This window comes from Pseudopodoces humilis, chromosome 22 (genome assembly GCF_049639895.1).
Source record: "Pseudopodoces humilis isolate 2021_Gansu_Grassland_sample_001 chromosome 22, ASM4963989v1, whole genome shotgun sequence".
NCBI classification, from domain to species: Eukaryota; Metazoa; Chordata; class Aves; order Passeriformes; family Paridae; genus Pseudopodoces; species Pseudopodoces humilis.
The window spans coordinates 2,133,379-2,157,598 of record NC_142221.1 but is presented as its reverse complement, the minus strand read 5'-3'; the positions used below and the strand labels follow the sequence as shown (position 1 = coordinate 2,157,598).

At 49.9% G+C, this 24,220-nt stretch overlaps 3 protein-coding genes across 4 annotated transcripts; 2 read left to right on the top strand and 1 right to left on the bottom strand.

The window, feature by feature from the left end:
- Window positions 1–3,232: 3,232 nt before the first annotated feature.
- On the top strand, window positions 3,233–5,012 carry B3GALT9 (beta-1,3-galactosyltransferase 9). The gene is made up of 2 exons (XM_088065938.1): window positions 3,233–3,238; window positions 3,728–5,012. Exons 1-2 carry the CDS (start codon window positions 3,233–3,235, stop codon window positions 4,862–4,864), a joined length of 1,143 nt encoding a protein of 380 aa, XP_087922064.1. The 3' UTR covers window positions 4,865–5,012.
- Window positions 5,013–5,449: 437 nt separating this feature from the next.
- Window positions 5,450–12,564, bottom strand: PSMD5 (proteasome 26S subunit, non-ATPase 5). The gene is made up of 10 exons (XM_005529190.2): window positions 12,353–12,564; window positions 12,041–12,185; window positions 11,330–11,443; window positions 10,983–11,111; window positions 10,220–10,329; window positions 9,700–9,842; window positions 9,046–9,237; window positions 8,745–8,854; window positions 8,163–8,303; window positions 5,450–7,681 (listed from the first exon to the last, which is right to left on the bottom strand). Exons 1-10 carry the CDS (start codon window positions 12,547–12,549, stop codon window positions 7,424–7,426), a joined length of 1,539 nt encoding a protein of 512 aa, XP_005529247.1. The 5' UTR covers window positions 12,550–12,564; the 3' UTR covers window positions 5,450–7,423.
- Window positions 12,565–13,845: 1,281 nt separating this feature from the next.
- On the top strand, window positions 13,846–23,181 carry CUTA (cutA divalent cation tolerance homolog). 2 transcript variants are annotated; one of them, XM_088065789.1, is made up of 7 exons: window positions 13,846–13,966; window positions 17,371–17,519; window positions 20,261–20,320; window positions 21,465–21,510; window positions 21,762–21,811; window positions 21,939–22,054; window positions 22,285–23,181. In XM_088065789.1, exons 1-7 carry the CDS (start codon window positions 13,886–13,888, stop codon window positions 22,362–22,364), a joined length of 582 nt encoding a protein of 193 aa, XP_087921915.1. In that variant the 5' UTR covers window positions 13,846–13,885; the 3' UTR covers window positions 22,365–23,181. The 2 variants fall into 2 exon arrangements, with proteins under 2 accessions (XP_087921915.1, XP_005529246.2); XM_005529189.3 differs by lacking the exon at window positions 21,939–22,054.
- The last annotated feature ends 1,039 nt before the right edge of the window (window positions 23,182–24,220 follow it).

The following is a 24,220-nucleotide window of genomic DNA, read 5'->3' as shown; positions in this document are numbered from 1 at the left end:
CCCCATGGAGAATGTAAGGTGAAGAACTGCCTGCAAGAGCTGAATCATGTCTTCAAGCACAAATATTGCTTTTAGGTGACTAAGATCTAAACAACAATCTCTATTTATTGTAACTGATGCTGTTATTAAAACCCAGACAGGTCCCCCTCGTGCTCTCAGGTCTGTGTGTGCTGCTGAAACTGCAAAAGGCAGTTTGGAATAAAGGGGATCCTTTGTGTAGCATCCAAAATTTGTTGGAAACCTGGGAGTGCTTTGTGCACCCTGGCTGGGGTGACAAGTGGCATCTCTGAGCCCTAGAATCAGACAGGTGAATCCATGAGAGCACAGGGAATGCCTCATGGAAAGGGAGGTTGTGCCAGGTGGGATCCACAGAGGGTTCTGAGCTGTCCCTGGAGCAGAAGGCAGAAAATGAAAATTGGCAAACGTGCCTGTGGGAATGAACCTGGCTTTTGGGAAGAGCCCAGGAGCAGGGGCACCATGGTGGGCACAGAGAGGGGTGTCCACCCTCCTGAGAAGGACTTCTAGGGCAGGCTGAGCTCCAGCTTTCACATTTGAACAAATTTATATTGGGAAACCAAATTTTGACTGGATTTTCCCCATCAATCCCATCCATCCACCCTCCCCTGCTCCATCGCCTGAGCACGGTGCGTCATCCAAAGCCTTCGCATTTTCACAAAGTGAAGTCGAGCAGAACTGAGGGAAGCCAGGCTCTGCTCCCCCTTCCAAATGTTCCCAGCACTGGGAGGGAAGCCAGGAGACTTTAGGAGACGTTTTAAGGAGCTGCAGGTTCTGCTGCTCCCCTGCAGCACCCACTGCCCGCCCCGGGCTCCTCCTGCTCAACAGCATCTCCCACCACTCTCCTGGCAGCTCTGCTTTGATCTTTGGGTATCACAAAATACGTGCTCTCCAAGAAATCAAACCCAAACATCCTTCAGTCTGAACACTCACAGGTTTAGGAAGCTCAAGTTGCTCACAGCGTTACATCCCTGCTTCTGTAGCGAGATTCACTTGGACATAAAATTTAATGAAAATGTGAAAACATCTCACAGAAAGCAAATTCAAGCCCTGAGGCTCAGAAGAAAATCTTCTGTCCTGTGTGACTGCCTAATTTACACCCCCAGGATTGTGCAGGGTCTCAGTGCAGCTGTAGGAACAGCATTCCCATCCCCACTGGCCTGACTTCACCATTCCAGGGTCCTGAATTCACTCCTCTCCAGAAAACTCTTGGATCTCTCTGGGAGTGAAGATTTCCCCAAAGGAGCTTCACTTCACCCTTCTCAGACTTGAGATGAGGTCACACATGAGCTGCTAGGTGTTGTGTTTGCCTGAAACCTGAGGTTAAAGGTGATCCCCAGGCAAACTTCCTGGAGCCGAGGGACTCAGTTTCCCCTTCAGCAGTCTTTGCCTTGCTATTCCTCAGCTTTCTCCCAGTGGGACTCCACCAAGCTCTGTGGATAAATAAAAAACCCACATCCAAGAGCTGCCTGTGCCCTGGCTGGGGTTGGGGAGTGTTAATTTTATATATTTGGTATCAAAGTTGCTGCTGCCACCACAGAGCAGTGCTAAAGGAATGGCTTCAGCAGTGCTGCCAGCACCACGCTGGGCCTAATTGCACCAGGGATGATACACATGTGGGGCTTATTATTATCATTATTTTATTATTATAAATATATTCAAAATTTAATGTAAGAGGTTGTAAATGCTGGCATTTATTTGCTGATTAGATGATTCAGCTGGAGACAGAATATCTTCAAAGACGGATTTTTTTTTTCCCCAGAATGGGTAACTGGAGTTGCAGGGCTGTATTACTGTACATGAAAAATATTTCCTTATTAGCCTTTTATTTCAGGGCTCACATTTAACTGACACTTCCCATGCTGACAGCTCACCCAGCTTCAAAGCAAAGAACCTCTGTGAGGATTGCAGAGTGTGAGACTGGGCCAGATGAGGCTGTAGCCCAGCTGACACACAAGCCCTGGGGAAGGAGCTCTCCCTATTTTTGGAGAGCCTGAAGCAGAAATCCACACTGGGACTCGCACACTGTGAATGTTTTGGGGTTTTTCAGTGGGGTGAGACGCACTTCCAAGCTGTGAGCAGATTTTGGGAACCTGATTTCTTCTGTAATTCCTCTGTTCCCTCTATCAACACAGCTGGGAGAGCTGAGCAGCTCAGCCAGAGCTGGGGATTAACCCTGGCCCCCTCAAGGCAGAAATCAAAGCTCTTCTCCATGTCCCTGGGACATTGGGCTAATCCAGGCTGCCCTAAGGATGCTGCAGGGAGCCTTGCAATGGTCCAGCCAAGACAAACCAGAGCAGTGCTGTGTTCTCCTCTCACCCAAGGATGCAGAACAGAAACGCACCCTGACCTCTGAGAAATCTTCTTAAAACGAAAAAGAAATCCTGATCTCCCTGCTCTCCCAGGGAGGCTGGAGTTCCCACACGGCCAGCACGTCCCACCTCAATCCACCCTCAGACAGCAGCGCTGCCATCACCCAGGGAAGGGTTCTTCCCTGCCCTCCCAGGGCGCTGCTGGGGACCCACAAGCCCCTCTCCCCTCAGTGCTCCCCAGCCCCACTGCCAAAGCCAACTCTCCCCCTGCTGACAGCTCCATCCTGTTTGTGGTGTCTTTGGCACTTCCCCCTGCAGCACTTCCAGGTCCCTGTGGCTCCCCAGCCCCGGCAGCTCCGGCACAGCCGCGGCTGAGCCAACAGCAACAGGCAGAGCAGCCCAGGCCAGAACCTGCCCAGGCCAGAGCTCCGTGTGCTGGAGCCAGCCTGGCCCACTCGGGGTGTCCTCCAGCACCCCACACACCCCACGAGTTCACACCCCAAAGCTCCAGCTCAGGAGATGCAGAGCGCTCAGCGACTGCCCCAGACTGCGGGACCGACACCACAATGGCACAGCTCTGAAAACACAGCCCCCAGGGCCAGCAGCAAAGCGGCAGATCAAGGACAGACTCAACAGTGCCAGGGATTCCTGTGACCAAGTGAGCCCCAGCATCTGCTTCACTTATTTCTCAGAGTGCCAGAAATTAATAAAGGGAAAGGCCAGGGTTTTGTTTGCTTTGTGTTTTATGTGGCTGCAACACGATCAGCCCCGGGGATCATCTTTCCTGCGCCCAGGCAGGTGAGGTGGGAGCACCGGGCAGTAACTGGATCCTGCAGACCCAGATACAGCCACAGCCAGGAGAAACTGCCCAGAGAGCCCCTGCTGCAGACACAGCTCCCAGCACCATGCAGGTAAGTGCTGCAGCCTCTTACAGCTTTCACAGGCTTGGGGTTGGAAGGGACCTTAAAGACCATCTCATCCCACCCCCTGCCATGGGCAGGGACACCTTCCACTTCCCCATGTTGCTCCAAACCCCATCCAACCCAGCCTTTCCCTCTGGATTCTAACCCTGACAGCTTTCATAGGGCAGTGTCAGGCCAAGTACCCAAAGTTCTTCAAGGACATACTAAGGCCTTCAGTAACAAGATAAAAATTGTGAAAAATTACTCATAGCAAGTCATTCTTCAGTATTTTCCACACACGGATGCACAGAAAGAAGCTTTCAACATGGTACTGTCCTTCTCAGTTTGGGGTGTCACTGTGCCACAAGTAAATTCCTTAAGTTTCTAGGGGAAAAAAAAGCCTCACACTCATAATACAAAAACCAGAAAGGTCTAAAAAGTTGTGATTGCTTTGCATGGATATATTGTAAAATAAGGGAAAGCCTTTTGGTTTGAGAGGCAAGAGAATTCAGTGTCCATGTTCCTGTTCCCCAGCTGACCCTCTGCAGGCTCCGCACACACCAGTGGTGCTTCATCCTCTTCAATGTCTTGCTTTTCCACATGCTGCTTTTTGGGGCAGATTTACTGGAGCAGTACTTCCTGCATTCCCTGCCTCTGTCATACACCGATGCAAAGGCTCTGGAGATCAGGGAGAGGGCCAGGAAGCTGGATCTGGATCCTCTGAAGGCCAACCTCTCTCACACCAGCAGCAGTTCAGTGACTTGCTCCAATCAAGAGATATTTCTGCTCATTGTTGTCTGCAGCAGCCCAGAAAACAGGACAAGGCGCAATGTGATCAGGCAGACCTGGGGCAATGCGACAGGCTCCAGGGGTTACAGCGTCCTGACTCTGTTTGCTGTAGGAAAGGCAGCTGCAGCAAGCACCCAGCTGGAGATCAATGAAGAGGCTCAAAAGCACCGAGACATTATTGAAGGCAGTTTCATCGATTCCCCCCAGACGCAGACACAGAAGATGCTGATGAGCGTGGAGTGGACGGTGACTTTCTGTCCCCGTGCCAGGTACATCCTTCACACAGCCCAGGATGTGTTTGTGGGTGTTGCCAGCCTGGCTGGGTACCTGCTGAGCTTAACCCAGCTGGAGGACATCTACCTTGGGAGGGTGGTTCATCACGGAGTGCCTGACAGGGACCCCCAGAGCCCCGGCTTTGTCCCCATCCATCAATACCCCGAGGAGTTCTACCCGGATTTCTGCCACGGCAGCGCTTTCCTCATGTCCCAGGACGTGGCTCGCAAGGTTTACGTGGCTGCCAGGGAGGTGCCCCTGGCAGTGCCCCCAGCTGCTTTTGTAGGGATCTGTGCTCAAAGAGCTGGCATCACTGCCAGGCACAGCTCCCGCTTTGCTGGGGAGAAGCACATCAGCTACAATCGATGCTGCTATAAATTCATTTTCACCTCCTCTGACATGAGAGAGGACGAGCTATTTCAAGACTGGAAGGAAACAAGCAATGGGGAAGATTGTTCCTTACTGGAAACCTACTACAGCCTGGTGTCCTGCAAGGTTCTGACCTACATTGATAAGTTCAAACAGTTCAACTTGGATAGGATAAAAAATGAGCTCCTTCATTTTGTCAATTAATGTTTAACTTCTGCAAAAAGAGGCTGGATTTTCTTTCATCAGCTGTGTTATCCAGTTAACATTCAGTACTGAGGATCCCCTCCCAAAGTTTGCTCTTTTCCCTTCAGCAGCAGATGAATTCTCACTGTTGCAGAGTGACAGAGCAGAACTGGATGTACTCTGCCTCTGTAAGTACCTACAAGTGCATGCCTGGAAGTAAAAAACAGTATTGCAACAGACTTTGTCTATATCCAGGGTTTTTCAGACTTTTGAGTCTTCAAAACTGTTTTATGTGAATGAGGTATCACCTACCTCCAAAGAATTCTGTAACAAAGGGGAAGCTTTACATCCACAAAAGGAGCTGCTTCTGAGCAGGCTGAGAGAAACAGAGCAGCTCCAGCAGGAACAGACACTGAGCCATCGTGGAAATCCCTCAAGTAATGCTGCTTGTTAACATCCATCAAATGACAAGGTTTGGTTTGGGGTTTTTTGGTTTTTAAACCAAATGTTCAGCATGTTACCTCAACTCTCCAGCATTCCACTTCGTGTTTTTTCCTCAATTATCTCCACCTGTTACTTTAAAGGGGGATGACAAAAACAACACACTCCAATTTTGTCATTTTTATCAGATACAGCAGCAGCATGTAATCCATATGGCAATGTACAGCATGGGCAGGGAACTGCATCTGAGTAATAAGGGGAAAGTGATCAATTAATCAATCAACACTGAGCTCAAAGCTCAACAAAATAAAGCATATGTGTATACATAAAAAAATCCCCTTGTTTGGCATCTCTGCACATTCTAAAATATTGTCTTTGGCAAGTGTGCCATGCAAAGCAGATGCTAAATACTCAGCACACAGAGTAGCTTTCAAAAGCACCAGCTGAAAACACACATGGAAGAGGCTCATGAATTGTAGAACAGGTTTATATATTGATTTATTTTACTGACATTTCAGCATATGGCTCGTACAGAGCCACCAGCACACAAAGCCACCTAAAATAACAGAGCTGAACTGCCCAGAACAAGTGCAAGCTAAGGACTTTTACACTTTTGATTTCCTTTTAGTGCTCTGATGTGTTTGCTGGATGCAGGATTCATGAAGCCCCCGTGCTCTCTCCAGTCACAAGACACATTTCTCACTGGCAGATGTTTATTGGGCACATTTAGGATAAAAGCAGCAGCACTGGGATGTAGGATGACAACTTGGAGACATCTTGGGTGGTGAGAAACAAGGCACTTCACCTGCATTTAGACAGCTTAGCAAACATTAAGGGATCTCCCCCAGCTCCTCTGAGCCCACCTGGACTCCTGGGCAGCAATTTTTGGCAGCAATGCCAGCTGCACCTCCAGCTACCACAGGCAAAACCAGAGTTCCTGCAGGACAGGATCCTCCTGCTTCCCCTGGCAGCACAGGGACATGGGGTCAGTGCTTCCCACAGTTACACCTGGCTGACACATTACTAAAATGAGCCCCAAAGCAGTAATTAAATGTTTAATTTTGCTCCCCCTTAACAAAAAGAACACAAGACTTTGATAGAAAGTCCCCTGTGGTCTCTGTTTATGGGCAAGGGCATGTCCCATGTCACTGGAGTGCCCAGCCACTCCTGATTCTCTCCCAGTTCTGACATCTTCAAAAGAAGATTCCAACTTCCTAAGACACCACATTTCCTTACTCCCAGTACATTCACTCCCTTCAACACAAGAGCTCCATGTTCTCACCCCTTTTAGTCTAACTCAGTTAACTAAAATACCACATTTCTTTAAATAATACTTTTAAAAAATTGTATCTGTTAAAAAATAGTGTAAACAATTCAAGATTTGGTTCTGAAGTAGCCTTGTAGTGCTCCAGCCACTAAACTGAGCTGCCACCCCACAGCACAGCCAAGAAGGGAGACAAAGCTCCCAGGTGGGTTTGATCCCTACAGAGTGCATTGATTTGTTTTTAAAAGGGCTAAACACTTATTTGTTTTAATCCTCAGGAGAAAATGTAAACAATATTTAGGATTATTTATTCCAGCAAGATTCACATCCAGCAGGCTGAAAACAAGAGAATCCAATCCATACTCCCTCATGGACAGTCACTGGCTTATTCAGCAACAGGATTCTGACAGAACAAAGAGTGTTCCATGCAAGTGCCAACTTTGGCAAGTAAAAAAATGAATTAAAAAAGAATAGAAATTATGGCAGCATCTGAGGTTACAAACCTTGAGGTGTTTTGGTGGTTTTTTTAACTGAACTGTAACCTACTGAGAAAACACAACAGAAATTCCAAACCAAAGAACAATTTAAACAAACACTGATAAATCCTGCCAAATAAAACACAATCAGGAGCTGCTAAGTGCTCACCTGGGTTACCTGTACCATGAAGCACACAGGGAACTTCTGCCATGACATTTTAGGGGGAAATATCAAACAGCCTTTAATTTGCTCTCCTGACTCATTTCAAATAGAGCCAAAATATCTTCATGTTCCTTTAAAGAGACAACCTCCAGTGTGGAGAGTTTTTACACCTTTGTACCTCAACACCTGTGAAAGGACTGTGTTCTGCAGGAAGGGGACTCCAGACACCAAGGACATTATTCTGCTCCTTCCACAGCTGTAGTAGAAACTGCTTTAACATAATAGGGGCCCTCATGCAGGTAAGCCCTGAGCCTCAGGTAGTACTGATTGCCAAAGATCTCTGCAATGGTTTTGGAGTTCACCAGGGCCTTCACCAGTTCATATTTAGCATCCTTTGAAGCTTTGTCAGGCTCCACAGATCTGTCCACAACGTACTCCACAAACCCTGGGCTGTTCACCATCAGCTTCTGGGCCCATGGTTGATTTGCAATGGCCTGAACAGGACGACAAAAGATGTGTGAGAGAAGGAAAACATAAAACCCCAGAAAAGCAGTTACACAGGAGGGTTTTTGGTACGTGGTCAAGGAACAGGAAAAATTAAATCAGATACAAAACCACCACTCAAATCAAGCAGCAGGGTTTAGCACTGGAGAACAAGTAGACCTCAGTGCTTATCCTCAAAGTTTTGAGGGAATTATCACAGAAGTGCCTCTGGTATAGAAGCAGCACCTTAGAGCACAGCTCTTGCCTTTTTTCCCCTCTCCAATTTATGAGAAAATTAGCATTACAGACACAATGTGTCTGCTGCATTATTTACATGGGGAAGCCAAGTAGGGCATGAGGAAAAAGGCCTTTTTCTGACCACTTCTGGGCTTTAACAAGAAATTTATGGTATTCCCTTCAAAGAAATAAATAAATCTGAGACTGAATGGCAACACAAGTCACTCCCTGATGTTGAAAACCAAAAGCACTCACAGTAAACACCCGCAAAGCCCCGCAGTGGAGATCAGGGAATGGCTGAGTACTGATGCTCCTGAACAGCTCCAGGGGCTGGCTGGACAGGGATGTGAACCAGGATTCAGTCATTCTTAAAAGGTCTTCTGTCTGCTGGTCTGGCTACGTAAATCACAAAAATGAAAGAGTTTGATCAGGATTGTGAAAAGCTTTCAGGTTTCCAGGATGTGCTCAAATGGTTTAACCACCCATTCAGAGCTCCACTGGTAACCCAGATCCCAAAGACCACAGGGGCTGGAGCACTTTGCCCCCATCCCTCTGAGCACAAGGATATGAACCTTTACTCTCATTCCCTCATCAATGAAGCCTTGACTTCATCTTTTATTAACATTTCAGAACACCTGTCTCCTTACAAACAAACCCAAACCTTTAGGCAAATCAATCAGGGAACTTCAAACCAGTAAATCAGTGACTCAGAACCCTGAAAGCACCACTGCTACCCAGCCTAGAGGCTGTAAAATGTGTCCTCACAATTACTCAGGTGTGTGATGATTTCACTCTTGGAGATTTAAAGGAAAAACAAAGACAAAAACTCCAACTTACAGGCAAGTAAAGCAGAGATGAAATCGCATCCAAGCACCGAAGCCGTAACTCAGTGGGGGCATTCTTGGCCTGGTGCCCTATTTTGCTTAAGAGATTTTGAAATCTACTTCCTTTCAAAACAAAAACAAAGTGCTTTTAATTAACTCAGCCAGATCTCTACAGGAATACAGTTACCCATCAGCTACATTATAAATGTATTCATTAGATAAGTGAATACATTTTTCAATTCCTTTCTGTATCACCCCAAACCAATTCACTCCTGTAACAAGAAGATTTTAGTAAAGAAAAAAAAGATACTAACTAGCTTTCTGTAAAACCTGTTTGCCTTCCATATTTGATCCCAGGATTCCCAGTGTGTCCACAGCCACTCCAATCATGGTTGGATCCTGACTTTCTGCCATTTCAAAGACTTTTTCCATAAAGACAGGGTAGCGCTCACAGATCTGCTGGGGACTGTCCACAACAGCCAGATTGCCAAAAAATTTAACAAATCCTGAGAAAACAAGACCAAAAAAAGCTTTGAGTGGAAGAACAGTAACTTCAGCAATGGCAAAATTAAATGTACATTTATGTGAGACTGATTTGTTCCTAAACATGTGTTATTAAGTCTGAATAGTGTTGGTAAAAAGCTCAAAATAAGACAGAACTAAGCAACAAGCCAAATATTTTGACTGTTGCTTAATTCATGATGTTTGTATTCCTAAAAAAGGCTACAATAACACAAACTTTAAAGCTACAGCACAGCCTGTCCAGATCTTACCACTCCTACTGAGGAACATCCTTTGTGTGTCAGACTCTCCTTCAGCATTTTTGAAATATCCAATATTTTACATATCCGATCTAATATTCAAAATTTCCCCCTGAGCTTTCAACAGAGAGGCTTAACAGTGCTGCCAATTGAACTCATCACCAAAGCAAGCAGCAAACCCTGGAAAGAAGGAATGCATGGTGTCACCTGGCAGATAGAAGCTGGAGAAAGGATCTGACTCTGCCCCCAGGATGATGTTGGAGATTTTGTCGATGACTCCTTGCTGAGCCAGGTACTGCCGCCCGTGGGGGGTGTGGGCCAGCGAGGTCACCATCTCTATGCACGTGGCTCTGCAACACACACGGTTACTTCAGTTTAGAGGTGGGGCTCGAAGCACTCAGTGATTTAAGAAAAAGAAATCACATCCATAAGATGAAATCCTAGCAAAAAAAAAGCCAAATGGCCCCAATTGTTCAAGCTTCTCTGAGCTCATTCAGCTCCTCAGATTTGTGAAAGAACTTAAAGTGTTTCTATTGCAGCCAAACGTGGTAATTATTACTCCAGCTTGGTCCTCAAATTAAGGTATAAAGCATTTGACACTCAGGACAGTTTAAGAAGAGGCAGATGAAGTGTTTTTCTGAAAAGAGTTTTACAAGAGACACACACAAACACATTTATCAGAGTTTGAACAATGGTGGAAATCACCTTGGCAAACTCACCAACGTACCTGACCAGCACATCCTCTCCAGTCAGCTCCCCAATTAACTCAGGGATTAACCCACTGCTTGCACAGTAATTCAGAGACTCTGCTGACACTGATGAAATCTCCACAATTAACTAAAGAAAAGCAAAAACGACAGTTTATAAAAACATTCTAATAATTCACAGCAACAGCCAAATACATCTTATGGTGCTAATTAGCCCTACATATATTAAATATGTAATTAATCACATTTTTATCATTAACCCAAATGCTTGCCTGGAGCAACTTCATAAGGAGTTCCAAGTTTACAACACATTATTTTGATCTCTACTCATAATCAGCTCTTCCTGTGCTATCCCCATTAAGCTCTAAAATGGCTAAATTGTGTTATTTCTCCTTTGCCAAACAGCTCTAGACTGGCAGTTGGCATCTCTCCAAAACCTTCAGCAGCACTTCACATCCACAAGTTAAGAGGCTACACTTAACTATTTTACTTTTATTTTCAGAGAAACAAACACTTTCTGGTGTTTTTAGTAATTCTGTGTAACCCTTCCAATGCCTTAGGCACTACAAGTTAGAAAATAAACAGTAATTCACACTTTTATACCAAAAAATGGGAAAGAGAAGTTATGACATCATGAAAGCCCACACTGCTGTAATCTTTCTACTCCTTTCTAGTTTTGATAAAACACAGATGTGAAGGGAAGTGTGTAAAGCAGTGAGAAACAATAATTTAAAAGCCATAAACCCCAGGCTGAGAGTCAGGAGCACCAGAGAACGTCCCCACCTCATAGACCCTGTACCGAACAACGTCACTCGTGGCCATGACGTTCCTCAGGTCACTCAACAAACTGCTCCCAAACAGAGCCTCCAAACCCTCCTGGCTCTGGGCTATTCTTGACAGAGATTTAATGGCCTGCAAGCAAAAACAGGAGCTTATTACTAAAAAGGAACAAAACCACGCAGAGAAGAAAATCTAAGATTACCAGGTTTAGCTGCAATGCTCTTGATTAACTTATCAACTATTGGTATACACTTAATTTTAATTATAATTCATGAACACTGAGGTGAGCTCATTATTGTCATCCAGCCACCTCAGCTTGCAGAGGAATGGGACAATAAAGCCATGTTTACCTCTTTGGCCACTGATATTTTCTCCCCACCAATGCAGTTTATGATTTGCCGTAACAGCTCGGGGCTGTGGAGAATTTCTGTGACAGCAGCTGAGTCTTCAACAATCCTCCCAACCTGAGCAAAGAGTTACAGAAAATAACTTTAAAACAATTTTTTTTTCCCCACTGTAATGATACTCAAGCACTGGAACAGCTGCACAGAAAGCCAGTGCCACAATTTTTTTAGGTTTTTGGATCAAAACTCAACTGGACAGCACCAGAGCAGTTGCTTTTAGCTGAATTGATAGAAATCCATCCCAAACCACAGCACCCTCACAATCCTGTTCTTTTAAATTAATGCAACAAGTGTCGAGCTCCCACAGCCTGCTTGGTGTTTCCACAATAATTTAAAGTATCCCGAATATCAAAATGTTGCTGCTTTTAATTCTTACATCACCTGCTGTCAGTGCTGGCACAGAAAGCGTTAACCAGGACACGTGGCAGAAGTTTTATTCACAAGCTGCTTTTGTCAGGACATAGCTTTGGATATTATTATTGACATATCATAAAGCATTATATGCACACTGCACGGTAATTATCCCAAATGATAACTGAATGATAATGAAGGATACAATTCCTGCTTTTATCACAAACTGAGGCAGGAAGGAGCAGATGGGAACTAAGCCAGAGTTCAGCACAGAGCTCTGTCCCCTCCTCCTGGAGGAAAATGTACCTGGGACATGGTGAGGATCTTCACGGAGTCATCGGGGTGGAAAAGGCCCTTCTGCAGCTCTTCCCTGAGGTTCTGGATCACGTAAAGGGGGTCCAGGGCCTGCAGGAGCCTCTCCAGGATGGAAACACACGCGGACACCTGTTCGCTGGGCGGGACGGAGAGAAAACCGAGCCCTTGAGGAAAGGGAACCCGCTGTGCCACCTCCCGCCCCGAAAGAGGGCAGGGAATGAGCCGGGGAGGCGGCAGGAGCCCCCCCGCTCCAGGAAACAGCAGCGGGGCCGCTCAGGCCCGCGGCACCGCGCCGGAGCTCACCGGTCATTGACGGCGAGGAGGCCGAAGAGCGCCCCCAGGTGGTGTTCGCCGAGGCGAGGGCGGAGGGTGGCGGGCGGCACGGCCTCCAGGGCGACCCGCAGGGCCCGCAGCTCCTCCAGCGCCGCGTCCCGCCGCGCCGCCCGCTCCAGCAGCTCCGCCGCCGCCTCCGCCATCTTGGCCGCAGCCGCCTCCGCCATCTCCCGGGAGTCTCGCGAGAACTCGCGTCGCCTGTAGCAACAGCCGGGCCGGAATCTCGCGAGAATTCGGGTAGCCCTTAGCAACCGCAGCGCCGTTGCTAAGGGCGGCCTTTGCTTCCGGCGCAATGTAAACAAAATGTCCGCGCGTCACGCCCCCCTCGGCCCCGCCCCATGGGCGCGAGGGGGCGCGGCCCCGGTGATGGTGGGAGTGGTCCCGGTAATGGTGGGCGTGGTCCCGGTAATGGTGGGCGTGGTCCCGGTAATGAAGGGGAGTTGCCCCAGTAATGGAGGCGTGGTCCCGGTAATGCAGGGGCGTTGTCCTGCTAATGAAGGGGCGTGGTCCCGGTAATGGAGGCGTGGTCCCGGTGATGGTGGGGGTGGTCCCGGTAATGAAGGGGCGTGTCCCCTTGGGGGCGTGGCGGGTCTCGATCCCCTGAGGGGAGCGCGGGGGTCGGTGCACGGCGTCGCTGTTTTTTGGGAAAAATGGGATAAACGGCGTTTATCTGTGTTCGGGAAGGGAAAGTGCTGATCCCGGAGAGCAGGAACAGCCGGTCCCAGCCCGGTGTTTGCCCGGAGCAGCTCCCTGGGCTCTGTCACCCCCTCATGTCTTCAAGCTGAATTTTCTCACCTTTTGCAAACTAAGTGATGCGGTCAGAGAACTTCTACAACTTCGTACTTCCAGCTCTGCCAAAGGCTACATCCCCCAAATAAATAAACAATAGGCGGGTTCGGGTGTTCTGCAGGCTGGCAAGGGATGAATTCTCCCGGCAGATTTTGGGAACAGACAGGGGGACAGTGAAATGTTACGGGTTTTTAAAAGGGGTTACGGCTCCTCTGCCCCGCGTCCCTTACAGGAGATTTTCGGTACGAACACGCCAGGATTCAGCACCTGCCCGGTGGTTTCTATCCAAAGAACCCCAACCAGATGAAATCTGAGAAAACGACAGGTTTATAGACAGAGAAATCGAAGCAAAGGTGAGAAATGGAGTCAGCACGTCTCAGAGCTCCGGGGAGGGCACTGGGAGGGTTCCAGCGCCTGTCCTGGAGGGACAGCCTGGACATGGCAGCAGAGGCAGCTGCAGTTCGCTACCAGCACCGGGGTGTCTGACCCCACTTTTGGGGTGCCGATCCCCGATATTTGTCCCGCAGCTCTGCAGGTCGGGCTGCGGCGCCAGGTGGGGACACCGCGCTGCCCCTCGTCCCAGGGCGGGCGGGCACCAGCCGGGCAGGAAGGAGAGGAGGAGGAGGAGGAGGAGGAGATGGGGAGGAGGAGTCAGTGCCGCCGGTCCGGGCAGCGCTCCCGGCTCGGGCAGAGCAGGTGGAGGGGCCGCAGGACATGGAGGGGCTGAGCCAGCGCTGCCCGCTGCCCCCCGCTGCCCAGGGCTGCCCCCGGCCCGGCCGCGGCACCGTGCTGCTGGTGAGTGGGGCTCGGGGCTGGGATGGACACGGGGATGGGATAGGGATGGACGCGGGAATGGGATGGGAATGGACATGGGGCTGGGATGGACACGGGAATGGGATGGACACGGGGATGGGTTGGACACGGGAATGGGATGGACACGGGGATGGGTTGGACACAGGGCTGGGATGGGAATGGACATGGGGATGGATGGGGATGGACACAGGGATGGGATGGACACAGGGCTGGGATGGGAATGGACATGGGGATGGATGGGATGGACACAGGGATGGATAGGGTTAGACACAGGGCTGGGATGGGAATGGACATGGGGATGGATGGGATGGACACAGGGATGGATAGGGATGGACACGGGGATGGAATGGACACAGGGATGGGATGGACACAGGGATGGGATGGGAATGGACATGGGGATGGATGGGGATGGACACAGGGATGGGATGGACACAGGGCTGGGATGGGAATGGACATGGGGATGGATGGGATGGACACAGGGATGGATGGGGATGGACACAGGGATGGGATGGACACAGGGCTGGGATGGGAATGGACATGGGGATGGATGGGATGGACACAGGGATGGATAGGGTTGGACACAGGGCTGGGGTGGACACAGGGCTGGGATGGGAATGGACATGGGGATGGATGGGGATGGACACAGGGATGGGATGGACACAGGGCTGGGATGGGAATGGACATGGGGATGGATGGGGATGGACACAGGGATGGGGTGGACACAGGGCTGGGATGGGAATGGACATGGGGATGGATGGGGATGGACACAGGGATGGGATGGACACAGGGCTGGGATGGGAATGGACATGGGGATGGATGGGGATGGACACAGGGATGGGATGGACACAGGGCTGGGATGGACACAGGGCTGGGATGGGAATGGACATGGGGATGGACACAGGGATGGGGTGGACACAGGGCTGGGATGGGAATGGACATGGGGATGGATGGGATGGACACAGGGATGGATAGGGTTAGACACAGGGCTGGGATGGGAATGGACATGGGGATGGATGGGATGGACACAGGGATGGATAGGGATGGACACGGGGATGGAATGGACACAGGGATGGGATGGACACAGGGATGGGATGGGAATGGACACGGGGATGGATGAGAATGGACATGGGGCTGGGATGGACACACGGCTGGGACAGACACATGGCTGGGATGGACATGTGGCTGGGACGGGGATGCAGGACAAGGGAAACTGGGGAGCACAACAGACACCAAGCAATTGTGGAAATATCTGTCTGTATCTTTGTTAGCAAACCTCTCCCCAAAACCATCGTGCACGAGGGGTCGGCTCCCTGTATCTGCTGGGAGAGAAGCAAATTTTCAAGTTTTTTACCCTCAGCATCACCACAAGTTGTGTTCAGGTGGTGCTGTTCAGTTGGGGCTTTTTAACAGAATCTCATCAAAACTACGCAAAAAGTCCTAGCATGGTGATTCTAAACCTAAAGCTGTTTTTAGTTCACCAAAGCCAGAAGAAGTGCTGCAGAAATCTGAGTCTCTCTGCACTAAAAACTGGCATTTTGCTGCACAGTGGTTTTCAGTGAAGTTCTTAAATCCTCACAGGGGTGTTTTCAGTTTTGTTCACTTCAGTATTTTGGCAATCATTAGTTTAATTGGTTTATCAGGCGGGAATCCTGACGTTTCACTCCTCTTTTGCACCATCCCTTGGCAAATACAATTATTCTGGAAAAAAAAGGGGGAATCTTCCTTTTCATTAAAAAAAAAAAAAAAAAAAGAAACACCAGAAAAAAGACGGTGTTCATGTTTGTACTAATATTCAATCACAAGTGATCCTGGGGATTTCCTCATCACATGCACGTACATCTTACAAGAAGATTAATGATCAGCAGGCTGAACAGGTTGGATGTTTGTTTTTTTCCTGAGCAAGGAGCATGATTACATTTTAATCTGGAAAAATAGGTACGCCAGCACATCTCTGTTCAGCTTGTAACTCACTGAATAGCTTCTGGGATTTGTTGTATATTTGTTAAATGGCTTAGTGGGAAAAAAAGAGCACAGAAGGAGCTCTAAAAATTATGATGAGAAGTCTTGTGGTAACAAAGAATATTTCCTCAAATGGATTGGGACAGAGGAGACAAGCAATACAGCACATCAGTCATTTTCCAAATGGGAAGGAGCTCCTGGCTTTGTGGTGACAAGAGAGATTTTTAATTCAATTAAAAAAGAAAATGTAAAAAAAAGAGTGAGAGATTTCTACATTAGTGCTTTAATGGCAGGTTTTTCAGAGGACAAAGAAAGGTGACAATAAGGAGGAAAAGGAATATATTCTTAGTCTTCTAAGCATTTTTTAATCACTGTAGCTGAATCAGGGCCAGATGCTGTTTATGTCAAAACCAAAACAAAAGACAAAGGGAAGGCGCTGCAGCCCAGAATGGCACCGTCCTTCAGCTGCTGCTCAGCACTCCAAACTAACCTCCCCATTCCAGCAGCATCCCTGCTGGGATGATGGGTGTATTTTTGGGAGGCTGTTGATGGTGTGTCAGCACAAACAGCTGTGAAGGGCCTTTCCAGGAACAGCAGCTCCTGCACAGCAAACCCCACTTGTTGCTGCTGCTCTGGCGGGCCACGGGCAGAGCCTTGGTGTTTGTGCAGCCCTGGGCTGTGTACATCGAGATTTCCGTGCCCCACAGGACCCTGATTCACTGTGCTTTTAGTAGCAGATAGTTGAGATGAGATTAATTTCAAACCTGCCTTGAAGTGGGGGTGTGAGGCTGGAGCGTGGGCTGGGTGGGCTGCACAGAGCCGTGGCAGAGGAGAACGACCTGAGAGGGCAGGATGGAAATTCTCCAGGTCCTGGCACCTAATCTGTTTCCCATGGACAAATCGCTGTCATCCTGCTCTCCCCCTGCCCACATCCCCAGGGAGGCAGAGGGTCCTGTCCCCCCATTTCCCAGAGGGATGGACACACCTCACCCGTGGCTAAAGGATGGCTACAGACGTGTCCTGAGCAGCAGAGATGTGCTGGGTGTGGGAGCCATTCCTTTCTTGCTCTTTTTTGCACTATAAACCGAGACATTCCATGTCTTACCCCCTTATTCTTCTTCAGAAAACCAGTCCTGGCTGCTGTGCTTGGTTGGTGGGGTCTGTAACCCCTGTTAGTCTGGGGCTGACCTCCCACAGTCAAGGCCTGGGCCCCCGTGGGCTGATACAGCCTCAAAACCACCCCTCTCCTGCCCTAAACGTGAGAGTTCCCTCTTGGAGAGGAATGAATCCCCCTAGGAGCAGGTTCTCACCTTACTTTAATTTACCTGCAATGTTGAGAGAAGCCTGGAAATGTCCCTCAAGTCACGGACAATGTAAATGCTGTTTTCCAAAGTGCAGTATTTCACCTCCCTGGTGTTCTCTCCGAGGTGCTGACGCTGCTGGTGCTCATGTACCCCCTGCTCCGGGGCCTGGCTGTGCACCTGCACTCCGCTGTCACTGGCAGCTACATCCCAGGGACACATTCCATCGCCTTCGTCAACTGCCTCAACGAGCAGATCGCCAAGGACATCGCCAGGTACGGGGACACTTCCCTTGTTTCTCTGCTCGAGGGGTTCCAAAGCTGGAATAAAGCTGAATATTTCCTTGTCCCTCTGTACTTTGCATTTCTAGGGGGACAGAGCAGCTGTGGGTGCCCCATCCCTGGAAGTGTCCGAGGCCAGGCTGGATGGGGCTTGGAGCAGCCTGGGATAGTGGAAGTTGTCCCTGCTCGTGGCAGGGGCTGGAGTGACATTCAAGGTCCCTCCCACCCTAAACCATTCTGGGAATTTGTGATACCCAAGCAATGCTCCTTTCCAGTGACTCTGTGTCACAACCCGTGCCAGGAGCTGCTCTGTCCCAGGAAAGCTGACATTTGCCTCTGAAGTCAATGCCATTTTATTTATCCCAATTTATTTCACTGCCTTGCATTTTCAAAACCCATTTTCATGACCCTGAATTTCTGGGCTCTCAGATGGATTAAGCTCCAACCTAATGTTCTCTGATCTGCCACAGTCTTTATTTCTCCGTAGAACAACACAGACAACAAAATGCCAGGAGGGATATTTATAGAGAGGGACAAAGCACAATGCTCTGACTTGAAAATAAAGTATGAAAGGGGTCCACAACAAACACTTGTGAAGTTCCACTCTGCTCACCAGGCAAACTTCAGGGAATGAGGGCTTTTCCTCAATTTTTTTCCTTCTTCTATTTTAATATATGAGATACTTTGCAGGCAGAGTTTTTTTCACACATCTGTCAGTCCCTGACTCAATGGATGGTCTGTTCAAAGAACTGAACCCGTGTTGACTGGGGAAGTGTTTATGATGGACCGTGAAGTTTCCTGCAACACCTCCTGCGCTGTTTTCCTGCTGCTCTGCTGCTGCCAAAACCCCTCCATCTCCAGCAAAGTGCTCCCAAACATGTTCAGGAACTGACAGGCTACTGAAAGAGAGTTTGTGTCACCTTAAATACTGCAACTGTGTTAAGAAATTCAAATAGAATTATGTCTGTGCTGCTTGATGTCTCCTAAAAAAAAAGGAGCAACTGTACCTGGTGAAAAGAGCCTCAGTTCCTGAAAATGCCTCATCTTAACAGCTTTGCAAATGCTTTCCACACTTTGTTCCTCATCTTGCAGGGAAGGGAGAGGAGATAAATCACTCCCTCTCGCTGAGATATGTGTACTTTGGTTGTGGTTTTACTGGTGGAGTAATTATTCCTTTGTTCTGGAATTGGAAGCAATTTGGGAGCCCTGGTTGCAGGGATGACACAGGGCTTTACACTAATTTCCCCTCCACTCCTTTTTCCTGTGCTGTCGTGTTTGTTCTTCCTTTGCTCAGTGGAGCACTCACTCTGATGGATCAGTCTGCAAGGAAATTTTCCACTGGTTTAAGGAAAAGGGGTTCAAGCTTTGGGAAAGCAGAAGAGCTGCAGGTAGAATTCAGCATCTCAAGACCTTCTTGCCTGTCCTGGGAGGAGCCCCCTTGGCTGGGTGGTGTCACCCAACTTGCCCAGCACCCCACCAGCCCCCACTGCTGCCTTAGATTTGTGCTTATCATTTTATTTGCTTTTCTGCTTATTAATATTTAATCTGTCTCACTTTAGGGCATGTTGAGAGGCACAGACAAAGAAACACACAATTAAGTGCTCGACCCAAAGCTATCATGTATTATGCAGACATTTTCCACAGATCACATTCAGATCCTTACAGTGTTCTCTGTTCCCCTGGTGGCCTCTTGTTGCTGCTCAGCTTGATGGGACAAAGTTCAGGATCTCAGTTAGGATCTCAATTTATTGGGACAGAGCACCAAAACCAAAAGGTTCTTGTGCTAAAGGGACTTGCAAGTTGCAGGCAGCAAATCCAAACTGATTTGTGCCATGTGTGACATGACAGGCACAGCAGGGGTGGCTCTGCTCGTGCTGCTGCACTTTGTTGGTCTAAAGATTAACTCAAGATGCTCCATGAGCATTAAATGCCTGGAACTGCCTACACATGGTGAGAGCAAACAACCCTGAGCCTCCTGGGGTGCTTTTCCTCTCCAGTCATGGTCCCCCCAAGGTAGAGTTAAAGAAAACCAAAGGTGGAGTCACTGGTGCCCTGCCTGGAGGGACAGCTGCCACCTCCATGAGAAGGGCCAGACACTGCTCTGCTCACAAAACACAACATTTTCCCCCCTTTCTTCTAAAAATCCTGCCTGAGATTGCCTGGGTGCTCTGTAATCCCTGAAGTATCGCTTCTGCTGGCAGCCCTGAGCAGCTCTGCAATAACAAACCCACAACTAATGAGGCTGCCCAATTGATTTGGGCTTCAGATTTCTAGGACATTTTAGGTTGAAAAACCTTAATGTTGTTAATTTAACGAGATACACATTCAGGCTGCTCTGGGAGGAGGGGGCACAGTGGGACAGTGCCAGACAAACCCTTCCCATCCATCTCAGGCCGGGTTCTTGTCCCACGGTTCAGTCCCTGCCCTGGTGACCCCACAGCCAGAGGGGCACAGGGCTGGCACTGGGCAGGGTCCTCCAGGCCAGGAACAACACCCAAATTCCCTCCTCAGCACCAGGAGGGTCCCAGAGCCCTGCCAGGGGCGCCTGATCTGAAGTGTCTCCAGCCAAAGTTCACCTTTGCCTCTGTTTTCTCAGGGTAATAAGTAACCCAAAATTCCATGTCTCCAATGCCAAAGCTGCTGCTGCCAGTCCTGGGCAGCACAAGGGAATGTCCCCAGGGCTGGGGATGAGCCCTGGGCTGGGCTGGCACTGACTCCACTCCTGTCTCCCCCAGGGCCATCATGGATAAGAAACTGGCTGCCTACGTGAACATCCTGCCCAAGAGCTCGGCCTTGTAAGTTGGGCTGGATATTCCCCAAGGGAGGAGGCAAACCTGGGCTCCTCAGGGAGGGAGGGAGGAGGGGATGCACACACACCTCAGTTTCCAGAAGGCTGCTGGATCTGTTTGTTGCTGCAGATGGTGGGGACGAGTCTCACTATGCTCTGAGCTTTTTGAGGAGCACAGATGCTCCGACTGCCCATGGGGATCATTCATTTCTTGGTTACTTGGCTACACAGACATCCAGAAATTTAGGGTTTATGGTCCTGAGGACATGGTGCCTGTTATTAGAGGCTCTAAAAAGCAGCCAAGATAGGGACCAGAAAAGGCCTTTACAAAATTAAGCAGCTTTTTCAGGCAGGAAGATCAGCGGGTTTGACCTTGGAATGGGCCCAGCCCTGCTCTGCAGGTGTCCCCAGCTGTCCATGCAAGGGGACTGTACTTGTTAGAGGGGTTCAAGAGCAAAGCCCCGAAACAGCTTTTCCTCACAGAAACACCCTGGCAGAGGTGAGGAGCAGATCCCACCACAGATTCCCTCAGGAGGGGATCCCTACAGTGCACCCCTGAGGGCAAACCCACTAATGCCCTTCTTCCCCTTATCCATCATTTCCTGCAAACTCAAACAGCCAGAGCAGAGCTGCTCCTGCACAGCCCTGGCAGCTCCAGCTGGATTCTGCTCCGTGCCCTGCTCAGGAGACACCACGACGCCTCCGAGTCCTCCCCGCGCAGGAGCCCTGCAGGCAGATGAGATCAGGACGGGCTCCTGGCAGCAGAAATGTTTTCAAAGGTCATGTCTGACTCATGAGAAGTGCAGCTCCTCTCCTGCAGGGGAAAGAGAGGAAGAAAGCTCAGCCTCCCAGCCACAACCCCTGCAGGCACTGTCCCCTGGCCTCAGAGCGGGGCCACCACAGGACACCCCAGTCTCAGCAAATTTGCTTTGCCAGTCCCCCTGGGCAAATTCTCTGGAGGAGGCTCTGGTCCATAAATCTGGGGTGCTCACTCGTGTGCTCAGCAGTTTTGGGGCCAGCAATACTTCTTGAGCCACTTTGTAAAGAAAAAAAAAAGGTGCAAAAAGCCCCAAGCAGGGAAAGTAACCTGAGGGTTGGCATGGCTGCAGCCAGAGCTGGATTTGCTGATGCTGCTTTTCTTTTAAATCCAGATATTTCTGGAAAGGGGAACTGGAAGAATCCACTGAAATACTGCTGGTAAGTGATCATTCCCTACATCACAAAAATCCCTGCTGCAAGCAGTCCCAGCTGAAAGGGGCTGCGGAGAGGTTTGGGGAGGGAGGCACCAACCTGCCCTGGGTTTGGGAATATCCCGCAGGGAAGAGCCCTGGGAGAGCTCCTGTCACAGCCCTGGCTGTGCTGGGTGGGGGCAGTGGAACTGCACATCAGGATCCCTCCATCCCTTCACATCTCCCCTGGGGCTTGTTTTGGTTTTTTACTCTCCACAGTTGGTGAAAACAAGGACGTCCAAAATAGGGGAATTGTCCAGCTACGTCAGGTGAGGCTCTGGCTCCACAGGAGCATGGGTGTCCCATCCATGGTAGGCTGTCACCTTCTGCTCCAGCTTTGGGAGTTCCTTGAGCCCCTTCCCACCCGGGTTAAGTGCTCCTGCTGTATCTTACAAGCCAGAAAAACCCGGAGATGGCATCAGCAAAAAGGAAAAGGTGGCAGAAATATCAACTGCTGGGCTTCACCCGGCGCTCCATGCTGGGTTCCAGGAAGGATCCTCCTTCTCACACAGGTTATCCTGGCAGGATTTCCTGCATTTCCCGAGGGGGGAGCTCACTCAGCTTTGGGCCAGGCCCCCGGCAGTCTGTGGTAAACCCCAAACTCAAAGCAAAATTCCCAGGTGGCAGAAAGAAGCTGCGGGTGCTTTGAAGTGCGGGAGGGCGCGGGCAGGGCCGGGGCTGGAGCGCGGCTTCCTGCGGGGCTGGCGCTGACTCTGCTCCTCCGCGCCTGTTTCCACTTTAGATCCATCCATCCCTTTGAAATCCCCGAGATCATCAGCCTGCCTATCGACCAAGGAAACCCTCTCTACCTCCAATGGATAGAGGAGAACGTCCCGCGGGACTGAGAGGCGCAAAGCTCAGCTCATTTTTGGGGAGGCCGGGACCCCGCTGAGCCGTGCGGGAAGCGGCTTTTACCTTCTGGGCTTTGCTGTGACACAGGAGCTTGGGGCTGGGAAACCTCGGCCTACCCCAGAGCCTGGGCTGAGCTGGGGAAGCCTGCACTAAAAGCTGTGGGTGGGGACACGCGGAGATGTTCCTGTCAGGACACTCGGGGCTGCCTCAGGCTGTCAGCAGCGAATTCCAGCTGGGAGCCGTGGCCTGGCAGCCCCAGCAGTGCCATGTGTCCCCACAAGCAGCCCTGAACCCTGCCTGGCTCCCGCTCCGCATCCTGCCCCGCTCCGCTTCCCCAGCCCGGAGCTGCAGGATGTGGATGTGGCCGGGACCCCCCCTCCCCTCCGGCAGCCAGCCCGGCCCGGGAGCCTGACAGAACTGCAGCAAACACCGCCAGGATTTAGCAGGAGCAGCACTCACAAACCTCTGGCCCGTCACGGAGAGCTGGGCAACATCCACAGTCAGTTCAGGGAAGCCGAGTGCCAGCAGGACCACGACACTGCCCTGGCCCTGCCCCTACCCCCACCTGAGCAGTGGCTTTCTGCCCAGGCCAAGGTGAACCTTGTAAAAAGATCCTTATGTTAATGGTTTCTGGGGTATAACTTCTGGAACATTTTTGAGTTATTTATGTGACTGGGAAGGGAATAAACAGGAGCATTTCTAACCTGGGCAGGCTCTGGTGGTCACAGCTGGGCAGGAGGAAACGCCTGTCCTGGGCTTGCACATCTCACCTGGCACAGAACACAACCCAGCAGCACCAGCTGCCCGTGCTGGGCACTGGGCATCCCAACTCAATAATCCTCACGCTACAAAAAAACAGTGACATTGAAAAAACCCCTCTTTTTAATTGTACATCAGACACATTAATTACAACTTGGGTATAAATGAGACTTGCTTACAAGCAGCAACCTGAACTCAGAAATCAAAAGGTGCACAGAGTTGTTATAATCTCTATTACAGCGAATGCAAAATATACTCTGCAACAAAAATACTTTTAAAGGCTCCACATTCAATTCTCTGCAAGCCAGGAGAGGAGGAGAGGGAGCAGAGAGGAGCCAGGGCCACGTCCTGTGTGTGCTTCCACGAGTGTGGTGTCCATTGGCACATCCCACAGGCATAACCCTGCTCAGCCCTGGCACAGCTCTTGGCAGCCCCTTGGAAGGGCTCCTTAGGCACTGAGAAAGGGAAATATTTGAAGTGATCCTTCAAGGACAAAGCTAAGGCAGGACAGGGAGTTCTCCAGCTGCTGGATGCCTCCCTGCCAGGGATGAGGGGACCTGGCAGCACCTCTCCCAAAAGGACAGGGACACTCTGCTCCAGATGAGCCGAGATCCCACAAGCACAGGACAGGACAGGATAGGATCTGCTGCTGGACAGGACCCCACCCTCCATCCCATGGGACAGCCACGGTGGGATGGGGGAGAGATGAGGAGGACATTAAAAATATCTTTCTCTCTCTCTAAAGGAAAATAAATCTAACACATCTATCTGATATTGGAATCTTCTAAAAAGCCAACTGCTCTGCTCCTGCCCAAGCTGGCAGTATTGCTTTGTTAAAGGAGGGGGCTGCTCCTTCTCTCCTGCAGACAAATCAAGCCCAATGCTCACAAACATCAGCACTACGAGAGAGGCACGGCCAGGAGGTCACAGGGACCCTGGTACAGCCCATTCCCCCTGCCCCCACTGTCCTCTTCAGCCTTTTTTGGTTTGTCTGCTGGTTTGGCACATTTGGGATGAAGATTCCTGTAGAAACAAAGGCCTTGGGCTCCAGTCTGTGAAGTGCCCAA